Source organism: Lonchura striata, chromosome 7, assembly GCF_050655825.1.
Source record: "Lonchura striata isolate lonStrDom1 chromosome 7, ASM5065582v1, whole genome shotgun sequence".
In the NCBI taxonomy this organism is placed as follows: Eukaryota; Metazoa; Chordata; class Aves; order Passeriformes; family Estrildidae; genus Lonchura; species Lonchura striata.
In genome coordinates, this window is record NC_140709.1 from 16651147 (window position 1) to 16676735 (window position 25589).

At 40.2% G+C, this 25589-nt stretch overlaps 1 protein-coding gene across 9 annotated transcripts in view; it reads right to left on the reverse strand.

The window, feature by feature from the left end:
* The window catches only part of RBMS1 (RNA binding motif single stranded interacting protein 1), a 142041-nt gene that overhangs the window by 72711 nt on the left and 43741 nt on the right, over positions 1–25589 (reverse strand). The window contains exon 1 of one of the 9 annotated variants that reach the window (XM_021526282.4): positions 18429–18698. The exons of 6 other annotated variants lie outside the window; for them this stretch is intronic. In XM_021526282.4, the coding sequence (XP_021381957.1) occupies positions 18429–18491 (63 nt within the window). In that variant the 5' untranslated portion in view covers positions 18492–18698. Of the gene's footprint in view, positions 1–18428; positions 18699–25589 lie in introns of those variants that run through there. 2 more of the 9 variants (XM_085585057.1, XM_085585058.1) reach the window with 2 other exon arrangements.

Below are 25589 nucleotides of genomic sequence, written 5' to 3' on the forward strand. Positions count from 1 at the left end.
AAGAAAGTCAAGATGCTGAAGTACCAGAAGAAAGAGAGCATGGTACTAAGATCTACCAGACAGACAAAAAAGCATGTATATGTTTTTCTGGTTAGCCCTTCATGGAGCAGTAGACACAAAAGAAGTCACTACCAACTTCCTTCTTGATTCTAGTACATACACAGGCCTATTTTCTTCAGTAAAACCAGCCAAGGCTTTTGCTCAGGATCCAGAAAGCACAGAATACTGACTATCTAGACTATGTTGAAGTTTTTGTTCCAGCCTGAGGATTCAGATTACAATTAAAAGAAAACACGTCAATTTTCAGAGAGGCATAACTTGCATACTGATGGTTTACGCAAGCACCTGAAAGGTAGCAAGTCCAGTATGTGATACCGAATCCAAAAAATAAAAAATTCCTCCCTTGCATTACACATCTCTTGGTACATGTTAATAGCAGGATATAAAATCTGACAATGTTCTCCACAACAGGAAACATTCAAGATACCCTTCATAGGAGAAATGCTTCACCTGAAACAGCAATTAACTTAGAAACTCCTGTGTCATGCAGTAGTTTAGACTAGATCACAGATGGTCACATCATAGCCTGCAAATCACATACAGCTCACAAACACTTCTATGGCAGCTCAGAGGACAGTACTCATGGAATTAAAGTAAAAAATTATTCAATAAGCTCTTCATAAGCATTAAGAGGTTTCTTTGCATTGTGATCCCTTCGCATTGTAATTAGAACTCTGCTTTAGCATTTATTAAACAGGAAACTCCTCACTCCTCCATTTAAGAGCTCTTCAGATGTCAGCGTACTAAGATCTGAAAATAAATAATATTATTCTCTGACCGCACTTAGTGTAATGGAAGAAGTGGGACTTAAATGTATGGAAAATGAGAGACATGGCTTTATCCTGGAAATTTTTTGGCTCCCTTGTAGGAAAATACAAGGGAGCAGGTAACCATTTCTCTGAGTAAATCCCACAAAACTAAGCTCTGGCAGTGAGACTCCTGCACCACATAAGGCAGTTACTTATGTTCAGAGGACAGACTCTCATTAGAAGAATGCTAATCTCCAGCTCTACTGCTGTTCAATTTCTTTGTCATTATCTGTTGTGAACTTGCCAACAAACACACCCATGGACAATATTCAATGTGATCAAAACGTGCTACTTTCAAGTGCTTCGGTTTCTGATGTTCAAAATGCATATTTTTTATGGTTGTAGGTAGCTACATTTTTCATTTCATAAAGTGGTAAATATGCCATCTCTTAACTATTAGGGATGACATCTATCACTGTATTTTGGAGGTTAATCCAGCTAAGCCCATATATCTCATAAAACTGGTTAAAAAGTAGCAGAGTATATATACAGATACCTTGGCTTATTCAAGAACTGCCTGAATATCTGTATTACAAAAGCTGACAGTACAGCAAAAAGAAAAACAAAAAAAGTATGTTAAGAATGTTTGGCCAGTCTTTAGTTCTCTAAAATAATAGAGAAAGAAAAGCTTTTTTTTTAAGAAAAAAATGGTTTAAAACTCTGCACAGAAGTTTCTGAAGTATTATTCTTCCATATTGTATTAGACTTTAAATTTCTGATAAATCCATGCAAGTATTATCTCTTACTTAAAAAGAGTCACAGATTTCATTATGCACATAGGAGAATCTTGCAGGTTTTTAAAGATTATTTTTACACTTCTTTGTCCTTTTGTATTATTTTTCAAACCTTTGGCTTTTCCCCCAAAAACTACAATGTCACCATTCTGCTCATCTGGCCATCCTACCCTCCCTCCATAGACAGCAATTATAGGATAGGAATGGCACCGCATTGAAGATGCATGTCAAAAGAAGCATCTGCTTTTCTGGCAAACTCCACATTGTTGGTGGCATTGGAATTATTGCTATACTGTTTGTCACAGGGTTAGACCACAGATGGCTCTTTTGGCTCACATGGGATCCGCTATGTCATTTTCTGTTTATTCAAGTTAAATAAATTAAAGAACTTGTGCCTGACCGTGGATGAGGGAGTCAATCCCTATCAAAATCCCTTTGTCTATGATTGCTGATTCCTAATGGGCAACACACTGCACCCAGCATAGCAGCAGCACTGTTACTGTGAATCCCTCTGTTCTATTCCAAAGAAGAGAATGGATGTTCTTCCTGGTGAGGCCATTACACAAGTATTTAATAGGTGGCCCAGTCTATTCCTGCTGCTTCCTTTGACAACATGGATGGAGCAGATAGGGCCAGAGCCAGCTGCCTTTTCTCCTGCATTCCTCATCTTCATCTCCCTGAGAGACCACACCCTCTTCATCACATCCAGCATCTCTAGATGTTGGAAAGAAAGGTGGCACATCAGACAAAAAAAGGGTAGAAAAATTCACTTTTATAAGACTTCATCATCAAGACTGAATCTGGATGCCCCCATGAAAAGGCTCTTCAAGCTACACAACTGATGCTTCAAAGTACAGATCACTTTAGATATTTTATCTTTCCTACTCACTTTAGAAATGGTTTTCCTTTTCTAAATGTCTCCAGGCCTAACTAATGTAATCAGGAAAGAACAAGCTGGTGTAGATACACTGTCTGAGTGCAACACAAATGTTACTGTAATTTTGATTCCAAGAAGGTCCAATTCTGCTACTCAGCAGCTTGCTATGTGCCTATGTCAAGGAACAGTTGAACCAATATCAGTGAAAACAGCATCTTGCATCACTTTCCATGGGAATAAATGACTCCTCCATGAGCTGAAGAAAAGGAAAGCACACTCAGAGTATCACTGTCCTTCCTGGTTACTCCACTGCAGTTATTTCCATAGTTTTTCAAAGTATTTGCCATAGAATTGAGGTCAGCATGACCTGTGCTGGATGGAAAGTCCCATTCATCTTTTTGCTCACTTCTGAAATTTCAAGAAGTGTCCTTACGGTTTTTACATTCTGTAATATGACAAAATGCAGCAGATACAAGTCATTATAATCAGCACACACAGAATAGGACATGCACAGCATTGCTGGTAAAGGATTTAAAGCAAGTCTCAGGTATAACCAGAAAAGTACATACCAAATTCAAGAAACACTAACAGTGTTAAATTCATCAGGCTTTCATATGCCACTGCATTTTACAGTCAAGAAAAAAGGAAGAACAAGACACTTTTACAATTATTTCAGCAAAGGTTGAAGTGACTATCAATTAAACTTCAGCTAGGAGTTTGTGTTAATTTGTCATGGTATTCTGACATTTATGCAGTCCATACTCCATTTATGGAGTATGAGATTATGTTGCTGCAAGTAGTGTATGTATACACACATTATGTATGTTTTTTTATTTGTTATTTATATATTTATTGTTATTTTTATATATATAGACTAACACTGAACTTGTAATTTGCTATGGGAGAACAGCCATACCTCCATAAATGTGATTCTCCATGGCAAAGCCACCAAACTGAACAGAAGCAGCCAGGTATTATTAAAATAGCAATACAATTCTAAACATGAGCAAGATCAGTAGAAACTTTTTAAACCATCAGACTCATTATGTAAGGAGTTGTCACTTTTCAGCCCTTGCACATATCAGCCTGGTTCCACTCTCATCCAGTGGTTCTGCATTCATTTGCACAAGCTGAAAATCAGTCCAGAAGTTTTATAAATTTCAATACTGCATAGAACTCACAGACCAGAAGATATCAGTGCATAATGTTGGCAAAACTTCTCTACATAGGGCTTTTCTACAGAGCACCAGGGAGCAAACTCTGCTTGGACCACATGCCACAACACATACACCAATTTTCTTTGGATTGTAATGAGACTGCATGTAGCATGTATGAAACTGCAGATTACATTCCTAAAGCCTTCTAAATTACTCCCAACACTCTACATGAATGAAATGTTTCCTAGAATGAAATGTAAAAGCTCAAATCTCATAAGAAAGGAACTGGAGTTTAACTTCATTGCTTCTAAAATGTTTCCCTCCTGCATCATTTCCCATTTGGAAGGGGAGTGTGGCCTCGGTACAGGCACCTGGCTGCAGTGAGGGTGTGACACAGCAGCAGACTTACCAAAGATTTTCATTAGTTCAACTGTATCAGTGCAGTTACACACACAATGACACCTCCAGGACAGACAAAATCTAATTTGTGCTCTCACGGAAGGCAAAGAACACTGCAGTATTGTAAGTTTGCCTTATACCTAGCAAAAGTGATTCAAAGAAAGAGGTGAGAAAAATCTATGTGCAGGCAGCACCGAGGACAACTGCTTCCAAATTTCTGAGAATTTCAGTGGACACCATGCTACTTTTGACATTTCTCCGAGATGATCCTGCACCATTAGAGAACCATACTAATGCCCACCACATCCAACCTTTTTGGCCAAATGTTCACTACAGCATATCCAGCATAGCTGACATTATAAGTCCATTTTCTCCATGTATGATGTAATACAGTCACACACAGGACATACCCTGTGCTATTCAGGAAAAAAGGAGTGGTCTGTCATGGTTAGAACAATTTGTACAACCTTATCCTATGTAGCACTTAGAGATTTACACCCATGAACAGGCACCACAGGATATATTACAATCAGTTTAGCATGACAAAAGCAGCTATGTTTACCTCTTGTGCCTGAAAAGATGGAAACAAGAACAGCTCACCAAGCCAGAGAATGGTTCAGACAGATGCCTAACACCACCTTTCCTGCAGCTGCTACTACTACAGAAAATGCTGCTAAGATGGTACAGACAACTCAAACTCAAGATTCCCAGTTGATCAGGAAACACTAGCAGCAGAAAACATAGCTTGACAAAGAGCAAGAAATATACAGTTTCTCTCATTTGTTAACCCTTTGCCCTTGAAAGAGTGTGTGCTCAAGTATAAACACAAAGCCGTTCTACGTACATTATTTTAGATCTGTGTATCCATCTATTCAAATCTTGAATGAAATTACAGGCTGGTTGAACACCGTAGATTAAGACATTACCACCTAAGTTTTCTTTCTCCCACAAGCCTTTATGAGCTTTTATCTTGAAACCATCTACTACAAAGAACACTAGGAAAATGTTGACATTTGGACACTTTTATCCTGAAAAAGGCAAGAAAGTAATAAATTTTCTCTTTAGATAACTCCAAAATCCTAACCTACTTGGTTAGGATTGATTTAGCTTCTTAGAAGTTAGAGAGCATTTCCTGCTCACATTTCCCATCAGTACATATTTTTTGTCTCCCAGTACTCAATGGCTATGCCCTCTGACACATTTTTCTCTTTCTCAATAGACAATTTTTATGTACAGGAGTGAAAAAGGAGCACTGCTTCATTTTTCAAGGAGAATTTTAGATATTACAGTAATACAAAAATCATTTGCTTCATTACCAGAATGCTTAATGAAGTAATCACTTTTCCAGCATCATTTCAGGGAACTGGGACTAGGATAGTCCAGAACACAATGCTTACTATAATACAAATACTATTTAATCCCATCCAACTTGGATCAAGCAGGGTTTGTTAGCATTTGCTCAGCATCAGTCTCAACAGATCCAGGCTATTTCTAGCAAAACCATTCTGTTGTTTAATGAAAGTCAGTTTGGGCATCCATAGCCTAGAGAAGCTGATTTTAGGCCTGTTTAAAGCACAAAGTTGCTGAACATTCAAGAAAATCTGTGGGTGAACTCTTTTGAATTTTAAGCCCTAGAAAATAGGAGTATGACATATTTAAATTAGAGGTAGTAGCAGTAGTAAGAGAATCTAACCGACTAGTAAATCTAATGCTCTTTATGGGAAGTTAGGAAAAATGTAACTATTTTCCTATATGTAAGTGATCAACAGCACAGAGATGAGAAGTTCCTCCATACATTAAGGAAATTCACTACAATACTGTGAACACGACAAATCTGGGGACTTGATGAAACGTAGCAAGGAGTTTGCTAAAATCAGCATAGGAAAATCTAGCATGTAAGCCTGCTTTTATAGATTGCAGTCTGCTTCTCCTTACAAATAAGGAAAATAGTATTCCTTCAGTAGGATGAAATTCTCAAAGTTGTAAAGGTAAGCTTTTAATTAAAATGGAAGATTCATCCATAAAAATAAGAGCAAGAGGGCAGGGTGGAGCTCCCCAGTAGATGTCTAGCTGCACATTAGGAATTATTTGCCTGCACTGACCTTTGATGGCCTGAATGTAGCACCAGGTCAACTAAGAACAGCATGGAAAGCTGAAATCTTTCTAACATTACTGATTAGATGTGTTAGCATGGAAATTCAACTCCTGATAAAGTTGTCAAGTAGAAACAGCACTTTGATATAACTAAGATGTGCAGATAGTGAAAAGAGAGGTACGGGGATGTCAAAAAAGGGTGGTCAGATCTGCTGGTCTGATAAAATGGGTTTGGTGCAGTACCAAATAAAGAACAAAGATGGCTTGGCTGGTCTTGCTAGCAGCTCAGCTTTCAAGTCAACCTTTCCTGTAGTTTGGCTGAAAAGAACCAAGTATGATGGAGGCAACTGTGGAGCCACAGACCAAGATGGCAGTTCAAGGAGTTCAAGGGATAGCTTAGGGTGGCATTACTCCAAAAAGCAGCACCCTTGCCCCTATGGCTTCTTACTCTTCATCCTGGTGTCTCCCCGTTGCTCATCCAAACAGTAAGAGGAATTAAAAAAAAAAAAAGAAGAAGAAGAAGAAAATTTCAGACTGCTTCATTTACCAATGGTGCTATCTCACAAAAGTGGTAGCAAAATAGCATTAGGCTGTCAAACAATCCAGAACTAGACCAACACTGCTTTTTCATACACAAAGTAAAACAACTGCAGCAAACACACATGGTACTTCTGGCTGAGTCTTACAAATAAGGAAACAAGCAACATGCACAAACTGGTCTGCTAAAAGTAAGTGAAATCCTCTGTACATATCACAGGCAGCAATGCTGCTCTGGCCTTAGGGTCAGATTTTCCTTACAGCCATATCTGAAACAAACCCAAGTCAGTCTTTTCTCATTCTTTAAAGAATGATGATTTGGTAGATGCTTATCACTTATTAGAGCAAATATTTTCTGACTCCTGATTTTTTACAAATGACAATCTTGTCCAAAATCCTTGTGTGTGCAATTAAAAAAAAAAAAAGCTATATTACTTTATCATTTTCTATTCTTCTTGATGGCAGTAATTTATATTGAATCATACAAACAGAAGAGTTGTTCTAAGTCACTTCCACAGCCCTCATCAATTTTTCTGGCATATTGGCTCCTAATTTAAAATTTCATTATTTATTTGAACCAAGAGACAAAGCTTTCTTTTGCAAACTACTGTTCTAATTCATGCAGCTTTTTAACTCAGATTTTAAATTCTAAGAGAAAAGTGATTTTAAGTGGTTAAGAATATCATTCAGATATCAGAAAGTCAAGCCACACAATATGATGTATTCTAAAATGAAAATGTTTGTGACTTCACAGTGTATGATAATGAACAACCCCTTTTATACCCAGAAACTTAGTTCTGAAGATCAGTTACAAAGATTTAGCAGCTGTATGCTAAACAAATGCAGGATGCCATTCCTTGGTGCATCCAAATAGCTGCTGGGGGAATGTCTGACTGCACAATGAATCATTGTCAATTCTGAAATGAAAAACACAAGAATTAGATAACACCTAGGAAAGCTTCCAGACGTACTACGAATGCAGCATTAATAATATATGAGAAATCCAACTGCCAGGCAGAACTGGTCGTGGCAGTGCAGGTCTGACTCAGGCGTGTGAGCAGCTACAGCTGCAAGCAGAGATGATCCCAGGAGCACTCACAGCAGCCACCCAAGGGTTCAGAAGCCCCTGCAGCCATCAGCACAGCTGGCACAACAGCTGCAGCACCTGTGGGAGACAGCCTCCACCTCTGGATGAAGAAGGGACACGTGGTTGAACCGTGTCTGGAGCTATATATGGACAGATGACAAACACTAGTCAGGAATAAACCAGTTCATTGGGCACAGAGCCCAACTCACCCACAATTTTAATAGTCATGTGCTCACCTTTGGTACAAGAATTCAGCTGAGGAATCATACCTCTGAACACACCAGAAAGTTATAAAGGAAAGTACCTCTAATAAGTACATCTGGAATTGATAATTAACTTTAAAACGCTGCAGTGAAAGGGAATCTGCCCAGCCAATAGCTAATTTTTTAAGACAAGTTAATTACTTGCCTCTGCTTACTGCACAACCCCAGTGCTAAGCAACTGCTTTCAGGTTTGTCTTACACTGTGGACAATTTCAAGGAATCACATTTTCAACAAGTGTGTTCAGCTGCACTTTTCTTAGCAGTAATTCTTTTATTTGCAGCTTATCTATCTGCACAACAGCTGGATATTTAACACTAATAATCTTGTACACCAGCACTGGTTCACTAAAAAAGTCACCATAAATTGAATGATAGTGCACTGAAATTCCTTTTAAAAAATTATCAAAAACCCAAAAACAAACAACCAAACAAAAAATCCAAATATTTGAATTCTGAATTTATGCAATTTAATTTTATTTCAAAATTTAAATGGGACAACAGAATACTGGAATAAGGACTTCTCCATTAAAAAAAAAAAAAATAGGGAAAAAAAACCCTAAACCCTAAGGAAGTTCATTTCACAGGAAAGATAAGGACTTAAAACCACTAAAGATAATAAGTAAATTAAATTTCTAATTTCTGTAAAATCTTAGCCACTGAACTTCAGGGAGTTATTCCTGTTCTCAGTAATATTTTCATGGTTGACTGCCTTTCTGCCCAACAAACATCTGCTTAGAAATAAACCTACCTATCACTAACAGTAAACCAACCTTTAGTCTTTTTGCAAACTAGAGTTCTACATAGTTTCAACAGTCCAGTTTCTTGCCAAAGTGAACTTTGCCATCGCTAATTTTCTGGAAATAGCAATAATAGTATTCAGATGAGTGCTCTCACAGACCATAAAGAAACTACTTACACAGTATGTTACAGGCAGAATTTGAACACAGTTCTATAATTCAAAAAAAAAAAAAAAATCTCCTCTATCCTGAGCTTCAGGGGACAAACAGACATCTATGTAGGTATGTGTGCATGTGTATATAAATATTTTTTTTCAAGATATTTAGTCATATTGCTGTAGTATTTGAACCACTTGTAGGTGTTAGTATATTTCTGTGCAAAATCTGAGATGTAGAAAACTAATATTAACAACTACCTTTTGAAGAGTCAAACCTTAACAATATAGTTAAGATTATCCAAAATATCAGTGACAGGACCATTCTGAATTTCAGGTCATCATCTCAATCCTTATGAATAACCTTTATAGGTGTGGCTGACCTGGGACTTCTACTATTACCCAGGACAATGACACAACACAGCACTTATTTCAGGGAATGAAGAAGGTAGAGATGGATTCAGTAATTTTGAAAGAGGGTCAACAGAGAAGTGTCACATCAAAATAATGTCTTTTGACAGAAGGATAGGACACACAGATAGGCTAGATATTTCTTTACATTAGCTAACATATTGAAACACAAACCCACACACTAATAATACTAAAAAAATAATAAAGTAGTAACAGAAACTGTAAACCAGAAAGCACTAAATTGTCAGGAGCTTCAGAGCAGGGAATTCCCAACAACTTACCAGAATACATAAAAAACAGTTACATGAAAATCCAGAGTGCCTGTTACAATGACTATGCCAGTCTGCAGCCCTCAGTGACTCTGAGACCATGACACTCCACACCTGAGAGAACTAAGAACCTTATGTTTGCTGGCAATCTGACAAAGTCTGCTTCCAAAGCTAACATGATTTTGTCACTACAGCAATTAAAATATCGACCTAATGCTTAAACAATTACTTCCTTAACCATTGCCATCTTGCACTAGCCTCCACAGCATTGTAGAATATTTTAACTGGGAATGGGAGCAGCTCTTAGAGCACTTTAAAAAAACCCTAAAAAGCCCCCTGCATTCTTCTATTGGTACCACAGTGTGCCCTAGGTATCACCAGCACCTTTAAGCAGCTGAAATTCTATATACCGAATTACATCTTAGTATTCTTCACCATTAAAATTACTGAAGATTTCAAATGTAACCTATAGCTCCTCAGTACAGCAGGACATAACTGCTTCTCTCATCTAAAATTATGTCCCAAATTCTGGAATATTTACATGTATATGTATGCATTGGAGCCATTGATACCCCAAGACTATAAGGAAATCTTATCAGTTGTATTTTTGTTTAAGTGATACACTTTTCTTAAACCCCAGTTTTGATAAGCGTTTCTCACAAGTAGCATTCAGAGATATATCTCTGAGAATGCTAAATAAAAGCCAAATAAATACCCCTGTTTCAAAGGTTAGTAGATAATCAATTGTATTTAATACCTGTCTCAAATGTTTTTTCCTAAATTACATAGAACTATTTTTAAATAAGCACAAATACTATCATAATGAGGAACATGCAAGCCAAACAGATTGGGTGAAATAATATTAAAGCAATTTAAATACCATTTGATTCTGAATGTGAGTTTAACACTAACCCCATGATATACCAACTATTCAACTCAGGTTTCTCATAGGGGAAATTCACAAGTAGTCTGGTTCTGTCTCAATAAGCACTTTTTGATGTCAGCAGTCTCACCCCATGCAGTGGCACCACCGGCTATGTAAATACACACTGGCATAAGCAAGAGTCTTAAAATCCAGACCTACAAATTTAAACTCTTCTTGAACTTATCTGGAAGACAGACCACTAAACACTTCAAAGGACCTTGTCTGCTGGTGGTTGCTTTCACACCAGACAGAAATCCATGGAGCAGTGTGCTGGCTCTGACAAAGCCCAGGTTTATCCAGCGTGGCTGCTGCTTTCCCGGGCTCGCAGGAGGCAAGTTCCTGGCCAGGGCATGGCACACCCACCGTGTCCCTCCTCTCCCACAGCACAGCCACAGGGGGCCAAGTTAACACAGACTTGTACTGTGTGTTACTTCTACACGACATACTTCAAAGAGTTTCATGTTGTAATAGGTTATTTAAAACCTTGGCTAAGCAATTAGCTAAGCCAAGCCAGAACAACACATATGCATGTGGCAATACAAACAGTTCCAAATGGGTCACCATGGCTATGCTCAAAGGTGGGCGCACAGGTGACACACACCTGCCAGTCACCTTCAGCAACTGGAGTATCAGGGTCTCCCCCACTCTCATAGTAGCCCACCAAAATATCTGCTGCACAACTGTTTAAAATACCACAAGACGTGAAATTCCTTCATCATTACATACATAGGTTCTCTTTTGTAACATACCAACCATCTCTTTAATGCTCAGCTGAAGAGCACTCCAAAGCCTGGGCAGCACTGCACATGGGGATGCCTGAGAGACATCACAGCTTCCAAAGCAGGAAAAAACAACCTGTGGTCTGGTGAAAGAAGCATCACCAACTTCCAAAATAAAAAGCAATGTCTACCCCTTACCCTTCAAGTGGGTTAAGAACAAATAAAATACAGAGAAATACAGAGCCTCTTTTCCAAAAACAACTTGAGGTGACAGGGTTGGACAATAACCAGTCTCCCTGAGAAGACTGGAGGTTGTGTGCTACATGCCTGCATATAAGGTAAAGGAAACTTCCAGCTCCTGTACTACTATGTTGTTCGGGTTTTTTTAATTTCTCAGTTTTAAGAATTCTGTATTTTTATTTGTGGACTTAACAAGGATCTGCATTTGATTTTACCCTTGCCTGCCTGGTGTTTGGAGTGATTTTGGATTGTTGCAGTGCCACAAGCACAACCTGATAAAGTTTCTGTGGGTCAAGTAAAACTTAAAGCAGGATTGTGAATCACCTCAGAGTAGCCAAGAATCTGTGAATACTGCTTCAGATTTTCTAAGACAACTGCATAATCTGCCACCAAGGTGCAGCAGCCTTTATGGGAGCTGGTAAGACCACAGGCAAGAGAAGTGTCTTGCACTGACAATCCTGAGAAAGGCTCCCTTGTAACACTCATCCAAACTCCCAGCTGAAATCTTAAACTTCCTTAGATTTAATGTGCTCAAGTACATTAAAAATGGAAGTGACATACACATACCTCAAATATCCTGAAGGACTGAATTCTAATATTGTTATGCTGTCGTACCCAAATGACACAATATATGAGCTGTAGTTAACCAAAGGACTCATTTTTCCACTTTATTGAACAAAGCACCATATGGTAGAGGAGATTCTGATCAGAGAAAACAATATAAGTTAAGGAAAGAAATAAATCCCCTTCTCATCTAAGCAGAAAAAAACCCACACAATAAGGTGTGAAAGTGCCATTGCCAATAAGAGATACTGTAAAGAAACAGAATCAATGGTGAAATAAAGTTACATATATTTAGTTGCAGTAAAGAAGCATTTAATTTCACAAGCAGGTAAGCATCAGGCTAGACTAAGTTTGATGCTCACCCTGCCCTGGTGTTTCTGCTGTTCTTCATCAAAGGAAAATGAGGCCCAAATGAGGCTCCCCAGAACAATGTGTTGCTTGTTTCCACTGCAACTTCACTAAGTTCTACAATTCTATCAAACAAGTAAATTCTAAATACCCACTCTATTTGACACATCATTTTTCTAGAGCAGAATACTTCAAACAAGTAAGACACACATGAGTGATTTCCTACACAATTATAGTTAAGCCTACAGCATGGCTTTTTTGAGGACATATGAACAAAAAGGAATTATTATTATATATTTATACATTTCTGTAGTTGTCAGCTATTATTTTGCAACAGACTCTAGAGCTGATACATTCTTATGCTACATCGTAAGTTCCGAAAAAGACATTTTTGAAATGTTGCAACTATATTTTTGTTTTGAAGAGCTTCTAAGACTTCAAAATACTTGCTAGATATTTTTAAGCCAACGCATCTTAGTGCACAGGTTAAATCTTAAAATTGGTATAGAGTTTTACTGTTAAAAATCAATTTACATAAACAGTAATAAAAGTTACTAAACTTAAATTCCTAGAAATAAACTAACTCAAACTGCCACAAAACTAGGTAATCTTGAATTTGTTTAAAGCAATCTCTCTGGTATTTCAATATGAAACCGGTATTCACTTACTTCAACTGCAGTTTAAAACTACTTTGTGAGTCAATACACAGCTGCAGCTTCACTGCCTTAACTGCAGTCTCTTGAGGGGAACAGCTAAAGCTGTGCTAATCACAGTAACCAGTCCTTACAGCACATGATTTCTTTTTGTTGTGTGTATGTTTCCTAAGTTGCTGGGTTAGGAGGCTTGTGCTTACCTAATCCATGGTTCCCCTCCTTATTTCTCCTCTATTTCTAACTCATCCCTTCCCTTTCCTGTTGCATCAGGAAACTGCAAATACAGGGCTGTTATAATTACCTCAGTACACTGCAATTCTGAAACATATGCAAAATAGCTCACAATTACTTCAACAAGGCCCAAGAACTTTCAAATGTGCTGGCTTTTTGAAACACTTCTGACCAACACTTCTTTCAAGATCAAAACATCTCTATGCACGTCTTCATTAGGATTACAGATTTTTAAGACTTCACACTGCCCCCCCCCAAGTAAGATGTTTTAAAACAACTGGCTATAGAAAAGGAGAAAAACATAAATAAGAAGTTGGAAACAGATCCATAAGGGAAATCCACTAGAGGTTCCTAGTCTCCATTTATTTCTTTTGTTATACACCACCTCGTGCAATAAGCAAAGGTCAATTTCAACCACAAATATACAAGGGGGTAGAAAATGCATAAGGAAACAGCTATAATGTCGAATGATCATTATTTTTATTTACTTGGTTGCAGCACTGTGCGGATGTTTTAGGAGCCATCTCAAGCTTGCAGGAAAGGATTTTCCACTCCCTTCCTTCCTTCCCCTCTCCTCCCTGCCAGCAGTTACAGTTTAAAGGATCTAACTCTTCTGAAATGTGTTAACTCAAGCAATTTTTTTAACAGTTGGAAGTTTCAGGGGAAAAAAATTAAAACAAAACAGCAGATGTTCAGCACACAGACTTCTATCTTCCTTTCTATGTGAAACTAAATGGCAAAGACATACTTTAAACAATAACACTTCCAAAGAGACAAAAATATATTGTTCACCCTGTTAGAAGTACTAAACAAAAACTTCAAATTGCCAAATACAGATAAGAAAATTATATCACTTTTTATAATCTATAACATCGTGCCTGAACAAGATAAGGTGTTTCCTTTTATTTCTTTCATTCACATTTTGGTACAAGTATAGAAACGCACTGACTGAGTAGTTTTGCTCCCTTGAGAATAAAGCAGAACTTCATAAACAATCCTATAGACGCACTTTAAAAATTAAAGTAGCTGGTAGTTAATGTAGGAGTTCAGTTCTGTGAAACCCAGGTAGATCCTTTAACATTGTATACAACGTAAAGGGAAATACAATCTGTCACCTCAAGACAGCGATACAAAATTACAATTCTTATAATTCTAAGAAACAAAAAGAAACAAATCCCATTCATTTCTGTAGCCACAGATCTCGGGCACCTCAGCCTCCCCCCTCCCCACCATCCATTGGCACGGGAGGTGTTGTGTCAAATCCCCCGGGCACAGACTGCTCCACGGAGCCGCGTGTTTTGAGTTATGCCCATGCCCAGGTCTTGCAAGTTTAATGAGGTTCCTTCTCACACACAGACACCACACACAGCGCCAACTGGGAAATTGTAAAGTAGGATTACAGGTGTAGCTTCTTGATAGGTTAAACCCATAGAGAAAGTGAAAGGCCAATCTACACTTTTAGCCTGAGATTGGCAAAAGCTTTCTCCATTTAACTGTCGTTAGAAACCCACCTTAACCTTCACCTTTTAGAAAACCTAACCTGCAACACAACGCTTGATATTAACAGAGCTACACGAAAAGATTGATCAAAAGCTTTGTCTGTCCCTCCATACTTAGGCGAAACCTCAAATCAGTGTCAAATTCCTCACGTGCAGCTACACCCAGTTAATCTTCTCGACAGCAGCAAACTATGTCAATCTCCTCACGCTGACAAGGCAAACATTACACTCATCAAAACGCAACAAGAATCACCCTTACTGGGCAAAGCTGTTAAAAGGCACAGACACTGGGCTGAGCACCCAGGCTGGGCTGGCGGGACCCTGCACTCGCCTCCTGACCAGGCCTCCAGAGTTGCTTCTGGCTTCCTCTTCGAGAAACCTGAGAGCAGAGGAACTTCCCTGTACAAAGCAATTTAAAATCCCTAATCAAATAGCTGGAGTAGCTCTGCAGATTCAAGGAGCAGATGGCAGGAGAAAGCCTAATTTTTCCATTTACGATAATTTTACAGAGTGTAGAAATATTTACTTCAGAGGAGCGCCTCCCAATTTACATGAGAATGACAAAAGTGGGAGGGACAGAGAATCATCTTGCTCTCAACAAACCAAGAGCTAAAAAAGCCTATATTAAGCAGTGTATTGTATGTAATTTTGTTTCCTTTTCATTACGAATGCACACATGTGCATTCTTTACAATAGCTCAAATAACCTTGATAGCAAAAGTCTTAGATTACACCTTTTTCAGACAGGATGTATGGCTATGAGGGTTGTGATAGGTTATTACTGAAGATATTGTGTGGCTTTCATTCTTTAACAAGACCTACATCTGCATTTCAAATTACTTCTCAGATGAGCTGTCACTCATTTAAGCAACGTCTCAATTTTAAGCCTAGCAAGAGTATTTTTAATATGCCTGTCTGTCCATAATGCAGGAAATCCTTTTGAGCAGAGACAAAATTTTAGTATTCTTACAAGTACTCCAAAAGAGAGAAGATGATCAGGCCAGTCAAATCTGACCTGAAATTGAGAATGTTGACTCGCTCCTACATGCCAGAGTTGCACAGTGTAGATACAACAGGCAACAAACATAATATTATAGTCACAGACTTGTTTATAAAACAAACATAGTTATTTGAGAAACAAAAAGAGAGTATGGGTAAAGATCTGAACCTACTCTGCCTATATGGCATTTTGTCAATGCTTTAAATTGAGGTAGAAATCCACATTATATTACAATGTCTTAAAAATAAATCAGGTTAGCATCACCTTACCTTTTATCAGTTAGTCACTCATTTTTTCAATTGAATCTGCTATAGAGTCTTAAAAATGAAACAGGATAGTACTAAACATGAAGTGTTCTTTTATTATTCTGATCTGCATTAAAGTACCAACAGAGACATACAAGCTGCTCAAAAGATTTTAATTTCTCTTATAAGTTACTTTATATTGTTTTAGCTTCACACTAACACACTGTTAGCATAGGAAATCCAGTTACTCCATTTAGAGACATTGGTTGACAACTTTTCGTACACTAACAGTACCTAGTGTCTCAGGCTAAAGCTCAACTACAATGCAATTGTCTGAATATGGGACTTAATCTCAACTTTTCTTAATTATCAAGGGTTGAAAAACTAGGCTCGCAGTGCTCTTCAGCACTGTTTGACATCAGCTCACCCCTGCAGGTGAAGTCGGAGTGAAAGGGAGATCAGAAAGCCAATCACTAATCGACGGGAGTCTACATGAATGAAGCTAATAGGCATTTTCCATGGACTTAGCTGGAGAAAAGCACAGACCCTGGCTCCTTATATAGGAAGTGTTTGAGCAGAGAATAGCTACATACTAACAAAAGAAACCTTTGGTACCCAGGGTCTTAAGCCCACATAATACCCCTGCATTCATTTCTTTCTCTGCCTATTGGGGGAAAAGGGTCTGTTTGTTTTTCTGATTCAGTCGGCCCTTTTAGCTCTTTCAATCTAAGGAGTGCACTGTGAAAAGAAGAGCATCTTATCAGCCTGCTCCAGACCAGCAGGCAAACTCACATCCGCACATAAAACACAGCCCTGCCAGCACGAGGCCTGGCCCCGCTGCCCTCGGCTCCTGCCAACACCCTGCCCGGCACCGCCACACTGCACAGCCACACGAGGGGCCTGCCTCGACTAATGGTCGTTCTCCCAGGGAGAGCACGAAATAGTATCTGATGAACTGGCTTCATTTATAAAGTATGCAGGAGCACCAGACAAGATGATCAAGCATGGGTGTATCCAGGACATTTATTAACAAACCAAAACCAGCACACACAATAAGTGTGTTTTGTTATGTATGGACTTGAACGCTTTGAATACAAGATGCAAAGATAGCTCCGTGCACTGCTGGCCAGCATCTGCAGAGCACTGCTGAGATAACACACCAGTGATTCTTATCAAAAATATATTTCTATAAAATAACAGGGAGGAGAAAGGAAATAGCAATTTTTACTTAAGCTTCAAGAAAATATGAGTCTAACTTTCACTGTCATGCAGGTTAGCTACACATGTGTCATCCCAACAATGCACCAAGAGTTCAAAATTCCCAAGCCTATGTCCTCACTATTTATACGAAACCCTTCACTGTGTGCAGCAGTGATATCTGATTTCCTATTTCTACCCTTAATGCATTCTGACCCCAAGCAAAATAGGATGAACTTCCCCAGTATTGCTGACTGAACTTGTCAAATTACTCGTTTCAGCTACTAAGTGCAGCAGACACGGAAGGATTTTTTTCTCACCTGGAAAGAAGCCTGCCATAGTATTTTTGGCATGCTTTATCAAGCCGGTAGCTTGTCAGTGACCTCTACTCCATTCACCCTCTGGCACACATACAGAGCACGCTTTCCCATTAACTTAAAATGTAAGGGTTTTTTGTTTCTTTTTTTTTTTTAATTTAATCGAAGAGTCAATGAAAACTAATACACTAAGCAAAAAATAATGTAAGATTAATACCAACGTTGCATCTGGTGTGCGTAAAAAGTGCAGCCAAAGACAAACGTCCAGCAAGGTTGTAACGCAACTATTTCAAATATTTTATTTCCAGCGACTAAACAAACAAACAAAGAAATACCTCTTTCACTACAGCACCATAGATGCGAGTGCTTCGAGCTTATCAGAGAGATCACTGCCCATAAAATGTCACAGGGTCCCCCTGTGCCCCCCTCGGAGAGAGCTGGGGAGCACCCGAAGGGCGGCGGAGCTTTTGTGGAGAGGTGTTTGAAAGAAAAAAAGGCGCCCGGATCCCCTCGCTCGTTTCACGCCGAGTGGAAAACATCCAGCCCCAAGTTTCGCTGTTGCGACACCGGGTCCTTTCTAACCTGTTGCCGAGCCCGGCGGGGCCGGCACCCGCCCGGCCCGCGGCGGCCGCCCCGCACCGCCCCGCACGCCCCGCGAAGGTGACCCGGCGGCGGCCGCCCCGGCACTCGCCAAGGTCACGGTGCGGCTCTTCAGAGGAGGTTAAATAAAATAAAAAAGGAGAAGAGAGTTTCTTTTTTCAAATCCCAGCTCTCGAGAAGTGAGCAGGCTGCAAGCCGCAATTCACGCCAGTCGCCACCCCTCTCCCCACTCCTCCCCCAGCACCTCGGGGCTGCGGGGGGGAGCGCGGGGGTGCCACAAACCCATACATCCCCTCCCTTACCTGCTTCCGATAGGGGGTCCGACCGCCGCCCGCCGCGCTGCTGTTGCTGCTGGGGAAGATCATCGCCCCGCCTGATCCCCCGCTCCCCCTCGGGATGGGGAGCAACTTTGGCGGCCGCCGGGCTGCGGCGCGGCGGGGCTGCAGGGCGCTCTCCGCCTCCGTGCCTTCTCCGCCGGCTGCGGCTCCTCGAACCCTCCGCTCGGCCCCGGCCCGGCCCGGCCCCGCTCCGCGTCGACCCTATCCCGCGGCGGCCGCCCAGGCTGCCATCCACGGGCCCCCGCTGACCGCCGCCGGCTGCCCCAGCCCAGCCCAGCCCAACCCGGCCCGGCCCGGCCCCACCTCCCGCCGGCCTCAACCACCGCCCCGCAGAGGGAGGGAGCGGGCGGGGAAGCGCCGAGCCGCGGCGGGGGAGCGCGGAGCGGGCGCGGTGCTCGCGCCCCGCCCCGGCCTGCGCGGGGAGAGGGGCGCGGAGCGGGGCGCGGCGCCAGCGGAGGCGCGGAGCGGGGCGGCGGGCGCGGACCCCCCCGCGCCGCGCAATGGTTGCGCCTGAGAGGGGCGGCGGGCCCGCGTGCCGCGCATTCCGCCGCGGGGCGCGCCCGGCGGGGTCCCGACCCCCGAGCGGCCGGAGCGGGACATCCCGCGGCGCCCCGGCTGCAGCGGGGACAGCCGCGTTTGCTGCACCCCACAACTGCGGGGCTGACCGCTCCGAGGCGATAAACACTGCGCCCTTTAACTCCCCTAAGTTTTTCTTGACTAGGGATGGGGAGGGGGGGAGGAACATCCGGTCACAGCCCTCTCCAGTGCCTCAAGGCAGCATTTGGGAAGCGAGGGGAAATTCTTAAGTTTTTTCCACGAAATTTAGGCCTAGGAAACACTACAGTTCTTCGGCTGTAAGAGAGGAAGATACGGAGTCAAGGAGTTCCCAACTACACTCCTGGTACTCTGCACTGTTTACATTACCATATTTACATTACCACTGATGTTGACAATCTAGTTTCTAAGAAAGTCCAGAGCTATAGCTCTGTCAGGCCACTGACTGATCAGTGACACTGTAGAACTTCTGTCACGGACATGCATCATCAGGCACCTTTTGGTTTCTCTTCCTCTTTCTGACAATACGGTGGCCCCAATCCCATACACCCCAACATAGGAAACAGCTGGAAAGAAACAGAAAATTGCCAGGTAGTTCATTACTGAAAAGCCAAATAACATCTGAAAATGCTAGTATTTACAAAAACATATAATTTTCAAATACTGACTTTCCTAGAAATAATCTCTTAAGTATTTTGGTATCCTAATATATCGCTACTACAGATCAGAGCCATCTGAATACAGCAAACTATAGGAAAGCATCAACACTTGGCAGAACTACATTCTGTACAACTTTCTTTTTTTCCCTTCTTTCAAGTCCTAAAATGGATCTCATTCCATTTGGCCTTGATTTGATAACACAAGTTTGAGGTCTAGTAGTACCGGATGAAAAGCACTGCAGCCACATGGTGATCACTGGCACTGGAAAATATTTTATGAAATAAGTTTGTACCAGCAGACTTTATGTCAGGTCAGGTATCATCTGTCTGTACTACCCTAATTTCATGTTAATCATGGAACATTCGTATTCCCACTGCTGGCATAAAGCTAACACAGAGATTTGGATAGGATAAATTCAGACTCCCTGGTCTGGTTAAGGCCTCATGCCTACTTCACAACAACACCAGCTGGCATCAATGCTGAAAAAGCAACAGTTTAGCAACTGATTCTGGGTGAAATCTTTTTTTTTTCCCTCTGATCAGTTTAATTTTTTTAAGATAATTTCCTTTGTTGGATTCAGCATGTGGCTGTGCTGCTGCTTGTGCCAGTGTAATGGAGGAGGCAGCAGTGAGCAAAAATAGGCAGGGGCAAGAGGGTGGATATGAGCACTTGCTTTGGTAGCAGTACTGGATTATATTAATACGTTCATGTACCTGTGGCTTAATTTGACAGAAATGTAGCTGTGTGCTCATGCCTTCCTGAGATGCACCACACACAGCAGTCCATCTGGGCTCCGATCTGACTTATTTCAGCCCCTTGGTCGCAGAGGCCACAGTCTGACTCAGTGCTGGAGAACTGTCTTAAAGCAGTACAAACTGGAACAGTGACAGGCTACTTCTCCTACTCAGATCTCTATTCTCAACTGAAAAACAAGAAAAATATTTTCTGGACAGTGTTGTAGTCACCCCAAAGGGGTGACAAAGCTTAAGTCTTCTCCACCTACGGGAGGGCTTTGTTAGCTGGAGATTGTATAGTGACCACACCTTCCCCTCGCAGGGAAAAGCTTTTTAAAAGCCATCAATCATCCCTTGCTTCCTTCCCTCTCCTCTTCCTGCCCCACCCCCCAGGGAAGAGGCTGGAGGGATGTAAACACTGTGTGCTCGACTGGGTCTCAGTCACTGTCATACCGGGGAAGGCTCTCAAGAATATTCCAAAGCAGTATCTGAAGCGCTGCCCTCTTGCTCTCTCTGCTGTCACATGTCCCAAGGCTTCCTGTGATTTCCCTCTCTTAGATTCAGTATGTGGCCCATTTCTCTCAGTTACCAGTACTCTTTCCTAACGTATTAGGAAAACACATAGCAACAAACATAATCCTGCAAACGTCTCCTAGATCACAATCTCACAGTATCTGATTATTTATTTTTGTTAAGGAAAAACTCATTACAGAATTTTCTGGGAACAAAACTTGATATAATTTCCTATGTGCTAATGTGCCTATCAACATTATCTGTTCTTTTTAAAAGGCTTGAGTAATCTGTCTCCATTTTTGTCTCAAACACAGAAATAGCTGCCTTCCAATAGATTTGACAATATTATCAAGAACACAGAGCCAGACTCCTTACAGTAGTGTGTCTGAAGAGAAAGGGACAGCAAAGCTAAATTGAAATAAGCAAGTTTCTCACTGGACATCAGGACAGCCAGACATTGCTCTGAGAGACTGTGCACTCTCCATTCTTGAGCATTTCCAAGACCAGAATGCATATAGCCCAAAGCAACCTGATCTGATCATTTTGCTGATGCTGCTTTGGGCTGGAGGTTGGACTAGAGATTCCCTGAGGTCCCTTCCTATCTGAAGCTATGCTCATATGAAACAGCTGTTTTGCTCTTTCTCCCGAACATAGGCAAAATTATTTCTCTGTAAAACCCTGTACTTGAGATTATGTTTATAAAGCTCAAGATAAGTGTCTGGACTTTTCAGTACTTGTGCACTGATATATCAGTTCAAGTACTGACAACAGTTTTCCTGCATATTTTCTGAGATGCAAGAAGCATGTTTTGTTTGCAAAGAACAATCTCTGTCTTACTGACTTAGCAATGCCAAAACTGAGATGCCTAATCTGTAAAACATATGCAAATATGATCAGAAAAATCATATTTTTAAGGACTTCATTATTAACTGCATACAACAAGTGTGAACAGATTTGCAGGTAGTCAGGCATATTGCTGTTTGCAGTTATAAATGAGCAATTCCTTTTGATCCTGAGGGAAAAAGGTGACCACAGGGTCTAAGACTGCCTCGTCTATAAATCATTCAGAGCTTCTTTAAATTACCCGGAGTTGTTTATTCAGGAAAAAAAGGAAAACTTATGACCAGCTCTGCTGCATTTCAGAAACACAATGTAGCAATTTACATGTTCTGTTTTGTTAGTTTGCTTACAGGTTTGCGGAGAGATGGTTATAAATACAGAAAGAAAGACTTGTCTGGAAACCTGGAGACAACTGAAAGTACTCAAGAATCTTTCCAGTAATGCTTATCAATCTTAACAAACAGTAGACTGGCAAAACTAAGCCATTATTTTAAAAACAGAAAACTAAGCCATTATTTTAAAAACAGTTCTGTGCATTTAAGCTGCTACTTTACCATTTCCGTTCTAAATCAAATTCATGGCTTCCCTTACTTATCTCAAAATTCAACCAAAGTAGCTATTTTCCCTTAGGGCATTCAGTGCCTCTGCAGGGCAGATGGTCTCTCAGCCCTGGATCTGCTTTAAATGGGAAACTTACAGTCTATTGCAAACCCTTGTGAGCCCAGACTGGCTCTCCTGAATTTCCTTACACCTCTGCTCTCCTGAGCACTTCAGGGCTTTCTGAAGACCCACTAGTGGAAAAGTGACTGTGGGCACCTCATTTCCCCACCTTGAGGATACCGAGGAGACTTGCCACAATGTTCACTTCCCTGAGCATCCATCCTCTCATCACACCTGGTCATATGGAGAAAGATAAAAACTAGAGTAGGCAGGAAGCTGAACCACAACGATGCAAAAATAGTTTTAAATACTCTATGCAAGCCAAAGAAACAGAATGCAGGGCTGAACTTTGAGAGATATTAAGCATTTCCTATAGTGTTAATAAAGGGATACATGAAGCTGAGTATTATACAAAAGCAGATTTTTAATTTTTGGCTTTAATTCCTCTATGAGAAATGAAAGCATGAAAAGAATTTCTAACAACCAAAGGAACAGAATAAACTTCATTACATGGGAAGCTCCTTCAGAGATAAGTTATCTCATAATTAATTGTTTTTAGTTAAGTATTCCCAGTATGCAGGTAATGAAAGAAATCTGTATCTAGCTAAGTGAGGATGAGGAGAGGTCAGTAGAAATTGGACACAGTAAAGTTGTGAACATGCCAAATACTTCATATATAAAATTTTCTTTTTTATTAGAAAATGAAAATTATTATGAAACAATTACTTCTGCAGAAGTATAAGATCTGGGAAGAGTGAGGTATTGCATACACAATGAGAAGCTGTTGTTTAAGAAAATGCAGTCTTCAAAATACTCACATGAATATATTCAACAATACAGGACTGTTGAATAAGTAATAAGAAAAAAATCTCCATGATGATCTGAAAAGGGAAAAACAAATAATCTTTTCCAGCTGTATCATTTCAAATACTGGTACCAAAGTACCAAATTACTTATACTCTACACTAGAATATGAAAAAAAAAAGAAGTCATATTATCACTCACTATAAATTATGTGTGTACAATCACTGTAAGATATTTTTTTTTTAATCTGAACACATCAGCTCATTCTCTCTGGGAGTCCTCCAACTCCTCCTCTGATTTTCCCATCACCTACACTGTGGAGGTTTTTCCCTTAAATCCAACAGCCTTCTGTGAAAAAGGAGCAGTCCTGTGCTCCCTGCAGTGCTCACAGAATGCATCTGCTGTAGCCGCTGGGGTTGTACCTCCAGTGACATGCTTTGAGTCCTATTCATTTTGGCTTGCTGTTCATTCCTTCCATGCCTCCTTAAATGTTCTTGGAAAGACACTTAATATAAATTGCACAATTAGACATAATTGTTGCCATTCCTTCACTGATGACTGGTATTAAGAATATGAACATAGTGAGCAACACAATCTCCTGCTAATGCCAAGCCAGCATTTTATATTATGGAAAGCACTATTTATTATTTGAAAGACACAACAAGATACTTCTTTATAGAAGCATTTCCACTGTCAAACAAATGCCCTTCCTAAATATACCCTGTATATTCTGGGAAGCACAAGTATGAAACAATTACTGTAAAGGATTACTATGTAAGAGAAATTTAAGGAAGCTGCTCATAATCAGTAATGAAAACACAAGACAAAATCCAATCCTCATTTGTGGAATGAACTGAAATGGCTCTTAAAGATCTCATTTCTGCCATTAGCCTTATAATGTTGCCAGACACTTGTTTGAAACTATAAAGCAGTCAGAGTGTGTAAACAGCTGCCAAATATATTATAGAATAAAATAATCAAGTCTGTCCAAAATGACAAAGCATACTGCTTTTTCTGCTTTGTTATGAACTATGTAGAAAATTCATTAACATTATATTGGATATTATTTATTTTTTAACAGAGACTACTAAGAATAGTTTACTGTTTTGACTTGCTTTTTTGACTGTGCATTTTTACATTTTGTGCACAATAAATTTGTGGAACAATAGAAGAAGAAAGAAAAAAATTTATAAGTATTTTCTAGGAAACAATGACTCCATTCAGCTATTTGATTTTTATATATTTACATATTTACTTTTTAATACAAATATTAATAAAAGAAGCAAAATCTGGAAATACACAAACATCTCTTAAACTTCATTCTGTGAGGTTCTAAAGCAGGTTCGTATATTCCATTTTTTAACCAGAAAAAATGCTCTTTCTAGCCACAGTATGTTCAATTTTGGTGTGCTGGGTTTTTTTGGATGACATTATTCACCATATTGACCAGGATTAAATGGTTACTATTTCATGATAATTTTTTAAATAAGAAAGAAATTAAAAGATTCCTACATTTAAAAATTGTTTAAAGATTGAGAACAGTTAATGACAATGAGAAGATAAATCACTGCACAATGGTTAGAGTGGAAGGTGTGACCACAAATCGGCCAGACATAATTTTTTTTTCTTTGTGTGTTTTTTTTTTTTTTTTTTTTTGTAACTAAGGCCAAGAAATAGCTTCAGATTTATCAGTGCACTGCTGCTATAGAAAAAGAAAAATTCAGCCTCCTGCCTGGTCTTTGTACATCTTGAATCCTGAATGAATGAAACAGGCACTATTTGCATTGTAAGCAAATTTGTACTAATGCAATGAGGAGCAGGCAGGAATCATAGCACACGTGGAAAAAAGGAAGAGGACAGAAAAAGTCATGTATGATATGATACATCAAAAAGATGGAGTTGTCACCACTAGTGCAAAATCAGGCTTGTACACTCAAGCATGGGCTTGAAGAATACCCGAGGAAAAGGCAGAGCAAGTCCTGTTCTGCAAAGCTCTGCTGCAGGCAGCAGCTCACGGCAGCAGCGACGAGCCAGGCTGGGGACTGTGTACAGTAGGTGCATACATGTGGGTACCTTGGAACAAAACCACAAAACACCACTCTTTCCAAAGCTGTTGTCCTAAGATGACTCTTCTTGGGTTTTTTTTCCCTTTCCCTGAAACGAAGTCCTGTCGTGTTTGTTTGACAAATACTAGTAGCCAAGTGAAGAACTGACAGCTCTACCCACTGACAAGCACTGTGTAAATTTTTCCTGTCCCCACACACTTCCCTGTCAATTAACCTCACTTCTGACCTGCAAATGTCTTTACAGTGCTCCAACTCCTCTGAGTACACCATCAACACTGTACCAGCTCTGTGGG